This window comes from Squalius cephalus (assembly GCF_949319135.1).
Source record: "Squalius cephalus genome assembly, chromosome: 22".
NCBI lineage: Eukaryota > Metazoa > Chordata > Actinopteri > Cypriniformes > Leuciscidae > Squalius > Squalius cephalus.
The window spans coordinates 31237379-31249573 of record NC_137143.1 but is presented as its reverse complement, the minus strand read 5'-3'; the positions used below and the strand labels follow the sequence as shown (position 1 = coordinate 31249573).

At 35.9% G+C, this 12195-nt stretch overlaps 1 protein-coding gene across 1 annotated transcript in view; it reads right to left on the bottom strand.

The window, feature by feature from the left end:
* Positions 1–11719, bottom strand: part of LOC307150541 (CLIP-associating protein 1) — a 73536-nt gene extending 61817 nt beyond the window's left edge. Inside the window, exons 1-6 of the mRNA XM_079857881.1 lie at positions 11610–11719; positions 7528–7997; positions 1193–1271; positions 960–1063; positions 788–879; positions 630–705 (exon numbers count right to left, since the gene is read on the bottom strand). Of these exons, the coding sequence (XP_079714007.1) occupies positions 630–705; positions 788–879; positions 960–1063; positions 1193–1271; positions 7528–7722 (546 nt within the window). The 5' untranslated portion in view covers positions 7723–7997; positions 11610–11719. The remainder of the gene's footprint in view (positions 1–629; positions 706–787; positions 880–959; positions 1064–1192; positions 1272–7527; positions 7998–11609) is intronic.
* Positions 11720–12195: the final 476 nt, after the last annotated feature.

The window sequence follows — 12195 nt, the reverse complement described above, 5'->3', positions numbered from 1 at the left end:
TAATGCTGTGAAAATTAATATTCATATAATATAATATAATATAATATAATATAATAGAATAGAATAGAATAGAATAGAATAGAATAGAATAGAATAGAATTAAAACCTTCATATTTTTGTGCACAGTGTTTTTTATAATCTTTGGTAAAAATGTGTTTGAAATTTAAATTGAACAATTAATAATTTATTAATTGTTATCTAATTGTAATTAGATTAAATATCACGATCAGATGCTAGTCAGTAATCCAGACAGTCCTAGTTTAAATAGTTAAAGAATAGTTTGTTTATTAAAAAAAATTGTTTTGCTGCATTCGTCACACTGGAAACATTCATGAAATATACAAATAAAGCTCAAATGAAAAGACTAAAGTTGAGTGCACAGCATTGCATTGTGGTTTTTCCATATATATCCTTTCTGAAGTAGCATGTAAATATGGTAACCATTCATCAGTAACATGTTATATAATCAAATGAGCATGGGTTTACCATCTCGTAGCCATCTCAATGTCAGTTGCAGTCCCTGTGATCACCAGCAGGAGGAGCCATAGACCACGATACTACAATCCCTGCCATCTCATGAAACCGAAAACAGAATAAAAGTCTGCAGATGTGCAGAAAAACACTCTCACCTGACTAGTGGGGTCTCCCAACAAATGACAAATGTGAGGAACAATCTTGCTAAGGGTTAAGCCGTGGGCTCCATATCTGCAACACACAAAGGGAAAAGACATTTAAAATAAAATAGAATTTTAAATTAAACTAAACTGTAAATCTGATGGATACATACACATTAAGAGTGGAAATAAGGCAAAAGCAAACAGCTTCTCTGGTCCTGTTGTTTTTATGTCTGAAGCCGCCCAGCATTCGGTCCCAAACATACTGCAAAAAAAAAATGCTTTTATCAGTTTTAACCACAGTTTAAAAGAGTTTTACTCTAAAGCAGGACTCAAGAGTTTCACCTGCGGATTGGCCGCTTGGTCCATGATTTTTAACAGAAGTGACTGTGCTTGATCTCGAACCTGGTCCTTAGAATCACCTAAACGATCGATTAAACTGGGCAGAACTGAGAGAAGAAGAAACAAGACTTTATATCTGAGATTATTAGCATCTGCATTGTTCTGAGAATCAACAAACGTATGAAAATCAGTGGGCAAATGCATATTTTTATAATACATATTATGAAATTATTCACCTGTTCCTATTTGTGTTTTGAAGCGTTCCTGTAGTCTGGTCACTAGAGCGGACACTATGTCCATTCCCAGCAGAGCCACCTTAAAAAGACAAAACAATATGAATCTAAAAATAAGATAAGATAAAAGTAGGATATTTTAATAAAAATATCAATAACTTGCATTACAAATGACATTCAGTAACATTTTAAAGTCAAAACCGCACTGAAAACTCTTTTTTTTGTAAGTCAGAGGGTGTATGCAAATCTAAAGAGCAAAGGATTATGGGTAATGCCAACTGTACTGCATTTTAATGTCAGATTATCACAAAAATAAGAGTCCTTTGTGGTAAATAATCACTGAATCCTTTCGACTAAAACATACTGAATCAAACAAGCACAGTATATCACATAAACAGCAGTTTTTGTCGTTCATCACTGTCACCATCACTGTGAACAGCAGCAGGACTGAAGGAAGCCATTGGCTGTACACATCGCGCTAACCTTTCTTGTCTGGGGGTGGATTGGGATGTTCAATGAACGTGTAGTGAGAACAGCCCTGCTAACACCTAACCAACACATCTCGCATCACCTGGACTTTCCAGTTCAGGCTATGGTGCAATTTTTGGAACCACTTTAAATATTATGTTATGAAAATATATAATACACAATAACATCAATAGCACCCTCTAGCGTGTATCTGAACATCTGCATCATAAATATATATATATACTGACCACATGCATGGAAATACATGATCAGCACATGTATGATAAAAATTAAAAACATAATATATTAAATTAATAACAACCACAACACAGGAAAAGCCTCTAATTAGGATTTTAAAAATCATTACTTAATCAAATAAAATAGAATATGTTGTGATTATGGCACTGAAATGCATTGCATTGTTCACAGAAATGTGTGCATGTTTTATTAAACTGTTTTGAGATATATACACATTTTAATGAATTTGTTTCTTCTTTAAAATCTTTGAATCTATGTGTTTTTTACACATAGATTATAATTATATGCGACTCTATCTAAGTTAAACTCTGGCGACCCACCATAGTCTAATCTGTGCCGCCACAGTTTCATAATGAACTGAAAGTATTAAAAAAACTTCTCATAATAACATAAAATGTCTCTAATGTTGTTTTGCGCCATTGCTTTGGTAAAGTATCTTTCAAACGAACTAAAAATCGAAAACGCAATATAGCTTTGTGCCCTTTATCAAATCACAACCGACTGTGATTTAAATAAACTAACTTTAAGTTTACAGTGTGTTTGTGCTGCGTGTTTCAAAGCGTAGTGAACACTTGTGATCCGGTGTTTTCCGCGTCTCAGAAAGGCTCAGTCTGCATGTGTTGAATTTATCGTGTACTCGGTAATGTAGCTGACACCAGTTATGCATTATTTACACATTTGCATAATTTCCAACATTTTTGTAGGAAGATGATTACAGCACGATTTGTAATGAGACGCGTTTGTAAAGGTGTTTTCCCGCCAAAATAAAAGCTCAACTGCAGTTTCCATCAAAATTCCATCAAAATAAAAGCTCAACTAAAGTTTCCATCAAAATTCCGTCAAAATAAAAGCTCAACTGCAGTTTCCGTCAAAATAAAAGCTCAACTAAAGTTTCCATCAAAATTCCGTCAAAATAAAAGCTCAACTGCAGTTTCCCTCAAAATAAAAGCTCAACTAAAGTTTCCATCAAAATTCCGTCAAAATAAAAGCTCAACTGCAGTTTCCGTCAAAATAAAAGCTCAACTAAAGTTTCCATCAAAATAAAAGCTCAACTAAAGTTTCCATCAAAATTCCGTCAAAATAAAAGCTCAACTGCAGTTTCCCTCAAAATAAAAGCTCAACTAAAGTTTCCATCAAAATTCCGTCAAAATAAAAGCTCAACTGCAGTTTCCCTCAAAATAAAAGCTCAACTAAAGTTTCCATCAAAATTCCGTCAAAATAAAAGCTCAACTGCAGTTTCCCTCAAAATAAAAGCTCAACTTAAGTTTCCGTCAAAATAAAAGCTCAACTGCAGTTTCCGTCAAAATTAAAGCTCAACTAAAGTTTCCATCAAAATTCCGTCAAAATAAAAGCTCAACTAAAGTTTCCATCAAAATTCCGTCAAAATAAAAGCTCAACTAAAGTTTCCATCAAAATTCCATCAAAATAAAATCTCAACTGCAGTTTCCGTCAATATAAAAGCTCAACTAAAGTTTCCATCAAAATTCCGTCAAAATAAAATCTCAACTGCAGTTTCCGTCAATATAAAAGCTCAACTAAAGTTTCCATTAAAATTCCGTCAAAATAAAATCTCAACTGCAGTTTCCGTCAATATAAAAGCTCAACTAAAGTTTCCATCAAAATTCCGTCAAAATAAAAGCTCAACTGCAGTTTACGTCAAAATAAAAGCTCAAGGGTTTATCTCTTGCATTTGGAAGCTTGTTTCCACCACTGGATAAAAAATAAAAAATGTAATTGCTAATTTTTATATTTTTATCTGGGGGTTCATGTCCCCAGACCCCCCAAGAGGAACAGAAGTCCATCCCCATAGTCTTTCAAAATCCTGTAGGAAACACTGCTATATAAAGGGTAGCATGAACCAGATGCATGCTTTCCTCACAACATTCAGCACATTACACGCCACATTTAAATAACCACATGGTTTTATTACAACATTAGAATGTTTATTCCATCACATTCGTCCTAACTGTGACTTTGAGCATGTGTGAGGTAAAATAAGATGGCCCGGGTTGCAGTGGGACCCCTCGCTGTCCTCATTACGGAGAGTGGGGTGATTACTCTCGGCTGGGTTTCCAGGCCAGCTGTGGGACGAGCGCTCTGATTGGCTGCGGAGACTCAGGCGTTTGTGAGCTGTTAAACGTTTGTTAAAGGAGTCCAGAGGTGCAAAGAACACAATGCACATTAATTCATGTTTATTAAGAGCTTATACTGCATCACAGATCTATCAAACTAAAGACAGAATATCAATTTGATTTATCTAATTAAAATGTCTTTTATTACCCATATGTCTCTGAGAGTGTCCTTACAGTTACCTTAGTACAGCAGCGCTGCAATTACAAATTCATCACTCATGCTGAACTACATTCACTGTAGCCACGTCTTCTGATGACTGTGAGAGAAATCCGTGGGATGGATTTCACTATGTGCATTAAAGGGATAGTTCACCCAAAAATAACCTCAAGTTGTTTCAAAGCTGTATGCATTTCTTTCTTCTGTAGAACAGAAACTTGGGCCGCAAAATGGAAAAGAGGCATCGACATATAAGCTGGCAGAAGCGCTGATTTCACTCTGCAGGTTTTATGAACTTTATGCGTCTGTACGTCAATGACACAGCTGGAGTTCAGGAGAGTACTCCGGATTCACTTCACTTTTGCACAATTGTGCGTCCACACTGAGACCTGAGCCATCGGGAGTGACACAAAACAGCTTACACACAAATGAGAAAAAGGGATGGTTCGGAGTAAAATCAACCTAGGGTCCTCTGCACCATGACCTCGAGCCAAACACCCCCCAGAAGCTTTTTTCCCCTTGGTCGAACATTATTAAAGTTAGAGCTTATTTAGAGATATCAGCCGGATGGCTTAGTGCAGGCGCTAATGGATCCAAGGCTGTATCTGGTAAATTACCCCACTAATAATGCCCAGAATGGTACCAAACTTCTACAGTAGTACAAATAGGTTCACAATCTCGACTTTAAAACACTCTTCAAGCACTCCTGCCATTGATCAAAAAGATACAAAGAAACAAAAGAACACAGATAGCCCCGCCCCCAATCTCACACCATTGGCTGGCTAATCAAATAAACAAATTATCCATCTCCTCCAGTTAGTCAACTGACAAAACCATTAGACAAACATCAGGTTGCAATCACTCTGCTCTTCACACAGTCAGTGAGCTATTTTAATAATCTCAGGCTGAATCATCATCACTCTTCTCCAGAAGGCCCTTGAAGCCCACGCAGATACATGATCTCTCTCGGTGTAGGAAGAAAGTTTAGTAATGTGAGAAGCGCTTACCAACAAAAGAGAAGCTTTCCTGCAGTTTTCTGTCAAAATAAAAGTTTAATGGTCTAACGTTTGAAAAGAAATTAAGACAGTCAGACATTTTATTATTGTAATTCTACAGTGTCAATATAAAAAATAAAATATTGTTTTTAAATAAAATATGTGACCCTGGACCTCAAAACCAGTCACATGGGTCAATTTTTTGACATTGAGATTTATACATCATATGAAAGCTGAATAAATAAGCTTTCCATTAATGTATGGTTTGTTAGGATAGGACAATATTAGGAAATCTGGAATCTGAGGTTGCAAAAAAATCAAAACATTGAGAAAATCTCCTTTAAAGTTGTGCATTTATGTTCACGATTGTGCTGCATTCACTCACAAAAATAAATGTTTTATATATTTACGGAAGGAAATTTACAAAATATCTTCATGGAACATGATCTTTACTTAATATCCTCATGATTTTTGGCATAAAAGAAAAATGGATAATTTTGACCCATACAATGTATTGTTGGCTATTGCCACAGATATACCCGTGCGACTCGTGACTGGTGATCCAGGGTCACATATAATAAATAACGCTTAAATAGAGCTTAAATAAAGCAAAAGGTAAATTAATATAATAATAAAAATGAAAAGAAAAAAATTGTTTGATATGAAGTGATTTTCTCAAACAAAATTGTTTTCTGGCTAACGCAATGAGAGAAACAACCATCAGAAAATAAAGCACTGAAAAACTCAAATACACATTGAAAGCAACAAAAACCTCCAAACTCATTTAGAAGCTTTCTGTAAAACTCCCTAGACAGCGTCTAGACAGCATTTCAGCTTTCCTCCATCAGATCACTGAAATACACACAATGTCAGTAAATTATAAGCATAAACCACGTTTTTCATTTAATACAAACTGCCTGCCATCCAAAAATGCAGTCCTGTGAAATTATAAACCAGAGTTTCCACTCAAACTCAAGCTTCAGAAAAGACGAGCGCAAGCACAGTCCCACTGAACTGGTGAGAACGGGAGTGAGTCGCCCTTCCTGAAATGATAACAAATGCCTTTATCATCCTCAGCAATCATTTCCACCGCTACAACATTTCAATGCAACAATGCTATGCAACTCCAATGCAACCTGAGACTATATCATAGTCGTGCATATTATAAAACATGTATAAAGGAACATGCATCAACCAAGGATGCAAAATAATGTTTAGTGAATTACAGTCTCTGCTCAGCTTCTGATGGGAAAAAGGCTTTCAGCAGATTCATTTTCTCCCAAACTCTCTCAAGTTTTCAATTTTCAAGTTTGGTTTATTTATATCGCACCATTAAAACAGTAGCAACTGACCAATGTGCTTTACAACATCGGATGAAATAAATACAAGCAAAAGCAGTAAAAAATTAATTTCACAAATAAAATCAACAATTTTCAAACTAAATAGCAAAAGAAAATCAAAATACTAACAGAAGACAAGTACAAACATAATCATCAAGGAACATTAAAAGCAATGGAAAAATAATGAGTTTTAAGCAAAGATTTAAAAATCTGTAATGTACTGTAGGAGCAAATCTAATGTGAACTGGTAACCTGTTCTAGAGTTTAGGGCCCGCAACAGCAAAGGCATGTTCTCCTCTTTGTTTTAAAGGGATGGTTGATTATGATTTGACTTTTCTAACTTTAGTTAGTGTGTAATGTTTCTGTTTGAGCATAAACAACATCTGCAAAGTTACAACACTCAAAGTTTAAAGCAAAGGGAGATATTTGCTTTTAAAGAAATCGCTTTTTAAGGACTACAACAAACGGCTGGTAGAGACTACACCACATTCCTCCCGGGTTAGTGACATCACCAACCCTAGAATTTACATAAACCCCGCCCCCGGAACACGATTTATAGATTATCAAGACAGAATATGCTAATCAATGACTAGAAGATAACTACACATCAGCTTCATAAACTCATCAACTAACCATTCAGAAACATAAAAGGATAAAAGATTTAGACATTTTCAGTGCATGTGTGTGTGAGGTAAAATGACATGAGTTGTTGAAGCTCCGCCCCCTGTGCCGGGAGCAGCAGCTCATTTGCATTTAAAGGGACAGACACAAAAACTGTGTGTTTTTGCTCACCCTCAAAAAGTGACAACTTTAACACGCTATATAAAAATATCTGTGGGGTATTTTGAGCTAAAACTTCACACACACACTCTGGGGACATCAAATACACATTTTACATCTTGTGAAAAGGAGAGGAGCCCGAGAAGGGTTATGTAGAGATAGAAGTTCAGATAGATATGAGGGATATAGATATCCTAAACTTTCTTACCTTGAAATTGCTTGCGTTGACCCATGAGGTTGCCAGACTGTCCATCATCCTATCCAGCATGGTCTGATCATTTTCCAGGTCATGTGACTTCTGTCTGTCCAGAATGTAGTCTATGATTTCCGGTCCAACTTGAAACCGACGTCCGACCTCTTTCTGCGTGACCTGCGCCACTATGTACTCCATGTTGGGCTCCATGACTTCGTCAAGACCGACCGAGACTCAGGAAGACAACACATAAAAACACAAATACTGGCCTGAAAACAACCTGTGATCTTGTTAATCCAAAGACCGAATCCAAGAGGCTGCAGGAAGAACGAATGTGGGATTGCGGACGGCACCGGTGCAACATGTGTTGATATTATAACCGACGAATCAAACGGTGCTGGTGCAAAACTTTCTGCAGGGTAATCGTGTCAAACGGCCAGTCCATCATCGTAACGAAGTCCAGTTCCTCGTCTCAGGGTCAAGTTCTGCAATGCAAATTAAAATAGTTATTTATTCACAGGTCAAGTATTATAAAAAGTCTCTTCCAAAAACTTAATGATCAGTTTAAATCGATAAATCTTACTGTATCATCTTACATATTAGTGGACAAATTTAATCATATTATCTTTATAAATTAAACAATAAATGATATATGATTTCATTAATACCGATTATAAGCGTTCATATAATACTGTTTTTTTTATGATAAAAGATTTATGAATGTACGAATATGTAAGAATAAATGGTTACACTTTATTTTAAGTTGTCCTTGTTACAGTGTTATTATACATTTAAGTACTGAGTAATAATATTCAACTGCATGTACTTCCTATAGGGTTAGAGCATTTGGTTTAGGGTTAGTTGCGTGTAATTATGCATAATTTATAGTTATTAGATTACCATGGCTTGCTATTAAGTATTTTTGCTCAGCAGAGACTGTGGCTAGCGGCTAGTTTTCAAAGTTACGAGCCACTCAGCATTTTCACTGGTCACAATTTTGACATCGATACCATGGGGAAAAACTGCCATATAGATATTTTTTTATATTATCTCATAATTTGGCAGTAGGTTTATTAGGCTGCTGTCACTTTAAGACCTGACGCACGGATCCGTTTTACTGTTACACATGCGTTTTCTTTCTCAACTGTTTACGTTCACTTAAAACATAACTGACTGTGTTCATGTGAATACTCGCCAAGACTGGCATTTTGACATTATTTTGTGTGTATTTGACTGTTTAAGTGCAATAAGCAGTGAAAAATAACTCAATTTAACACTGAGAGGCGGCTTTATGAGCGCACTTTGGCTATGAGCGCAAAATCTGCAGGAATGAGTAAAATTATGTGCTGAAATTCAAGCCCTGTAACACCAACAATATTCATCAGGAGCAAATGAAAGAAGTGAGTGAGGAGAAGCGGGTTTGTGTGTCACTCGCTGTCGGAGAGATGAGAGAGAGAGAAAGAGCAGCTGGTATCGAAGAGTTTCAGATATTTCAGTATCGATGTGTATCGAAAAAACAATATTTTGACAACACTCATTGCACTTAGTTTATTATTTCTGATGCCTTTTAAAAGACTACAATTGAAAAATGTATATATTATATATAAAATTCAACCCGCCAAAGTGGCTAGTAGAGACAGTTTCACGCCACTGCTGAAATACACACGTGACAAAATAACACCAACATTTTCCTATTTGCATGTTGTGATTTGTATAGTCACAGCGTGTACAAATAACAAGGTCACATGAGACACAGCCATCTTCTAACCGTACACACACTGGGAACTATATTCTCAGAAGGCGAAGCACTGCTACTTCTGCGGAGTGATTTACTCCAACTCTGAGCGAACTCTCTGCTCCTCTCCACGGGGCTTCTCAGGCGCTGCGAGTAAATCACTCCGCCCAAGTAGCAGTGCTTCGCCTTCTGAGCATATAGTTCCCAGTATGTGTACGGTTAGAAGATGGCTGTGTCTCATGTGACCTTGTTATTTGTACACGCTGTGACTATACAAATCACAACATGCAAATAGGAAAATGTTGGCGTTATTTTGTCTCTTATTAGGAGCAGTATGCTAACTGGAGCCATTTACCTCCAGTCTTTGTGCTAAGCTAGGCTAGCGGTGTGTGCGTCAGACAGAGTTACGGCACGCACGGAGATGAGAAGGGTATGTGTGGACGTATCTAACTCTGGGGGATACGGTGAATAAGCTAAAGTCCCAAAAGGTCGGCGTGTTCCTTTAACTATATGTAACATGAAACAAGGACACAAACATAAAGTGTTACCGAATAAACATGATGAACTGAGGGTAGGGGAACGTTAGAATAATGTTAGAATAACATTCTACAAACCAAAAATCAACATTCTATTTCTTTTAAGAAAACTTTCTTGGCTAACCAAAAACACACCTTAAAAAAGAACGTTCTGGGAAACAAAAATTGTTAGCTGGGAATATAGCAACTTTTATTTTTCATTCTTGTTCTGTTCTGATTATTGTTAAACTGAAAGGATTTGTTGTGGGGAGAGAGGAACTAAAACACCCTGTGTTTAGTGTTTATAATGTTTAATAAAATGCGACTTATACGTGAATTATGTTTTTTTTCTCTCTCTCTATATATATATTTTCTTATCATACCTGTAATAGGCTCAACTTTTCTTTTATTTGTCCAATGGTAAAAACAATGATCATTATGTAAACGCACAGTATTACTTTGAATCTTCAAATAACACAAAGTGCAATGGCAGTAATACTTTGTAATTACCATATTCAAACACCTTGATATTTATGACATTTTATGATATGATAACGCGGTATTTGCCATGGTAAGTGATTCAAATGCAAAAGATGATGTCACATGCATCATGTGTCACGTGAGAACATACATGTACCCTATATTTGAAGACATTAGCAGTCACAGTTCACCATTAAGCATTAATGAAGCAGCTGTTGTGATTGCTAACCTAACTTTAGCAGTGTTTAATTTCACCGAGCAGTTGTTTAGCAGCTGTCTGGCTAACAGATCTCAGTATAAACAGGACGGGCTGCATGACACTTACATGCTAAACAAACCCCGGGCCTTTCAGGGAGAACTCAACGAGTATTACGCGCTAAAAAAACGATAAAAACATACGGATAAAACATTAGCGACACTAGCAAGCGTCTGGATATCGTTGCTTGGTAACGGTGAAGAATGTTGGTTGTTATTAGTGCACGAGGCCCAAAAAGACGATGTTTACAACACGCGCGCGACCTTACATATTTTAAAATATAAAAACTTCACGTGCATTTTTTTACATACAAAATATAACAAGTGCATGCAAAAATAATCTTAACTGATATATTTAACCTGCTTAAACATCATTCATATAAAATGCATTTACCTGCCAAGCAAAACCGAATAAGATATTAGTATGTTACTAATATTAGTATACATGATGTATATAGTAAACAGCATATATATATATAAGTAGCTATATAATGCAAGTGCATTTTTCACTTGTTTATGTTAAAATAGGTTCCAGAAGAAAACGTTTGGTTTTAATGATGTGTAGATATTTTACTGGAGAAAAAAGATACAATAAGACATTTTGCATATATGACTAACAAAAAAGTACCTTGGTTTTTCCCATGGAATTTTTTAAGTAGCATAAATGCCACACAGAATTTCACTCGTTTAAATTATATTTTCTAATTTCCTTCTTGTTGCACGTGCATTCTTTCACATGGCATCAACTCATAATTAAACTATATACTAGATTAATATAGTACAGTGTTAATTGTACAGTAAAAGGTTTGGGGGTGACTTTTAAAAATGCAAAAGGAAGACCAACCCAACTGAGTGTACAGAATGACTAATGAATAAATTAATGCAAACAATGATCGAGATGGAAAGAAACAAGATGCAACTACAATGTCACAGTATAGCTAATGTTTGTTTTGCATGCATGCATGACAGTAAGAATGTATCCAGTGTGGCATATGCTGTTGAATATTACTCTATGCATCAACTACTTCCCCTGATAATGCATGCAAAGCCAATGCTGAGTCAGAACGCTAGTGATAAAGGCTGTGAAAAAGCTCGTTTGATAACGGACGTACCTGGCATATCTCGCTCTAAACCCTCTACATGGGAACCGTTTCCCGTGGGTTGATCATCATCAGTTGATATTTGGAAGGAAACAGCAGAAATCTCCGCCCATTGTGCGGCTTCAAACATCAAGATGACACTGCGCATGCGCCAGATTCAGCCGAGCTAGAGCGCCATCTGCTGTCTGATGAACTCAAAAATCTGCCAGTATGGCAAGCCGCTTTAACATTTATTCATTCGCAGAATATGAACTTGATATCAACAATTCAATTTTCACTAGTTAAAATGTTAATTCTTGATATCAAGAATTTATTTTTTTAACTAGTAAAAATTATAAATATTTGATTTCTGTAATTGTATTTTCACTAGTTAAATCTCACCATAGGCTGCCATTAAAAATCAATTGTTGATATCAATCAAGGAATTTATTTCTTACTAGCTGAAATTCCAATTCCAGAAATAAAAATTTTACTAGTAAAAATCATAATTTTTTAACATCAATGATTGCGTGGTTAATAGTGGCAATGTCTGTTCTTAATATAAACAATTGAATTGCTACTAGTAAAAAAAAATCATTTTTTATATCAATAATTCGAT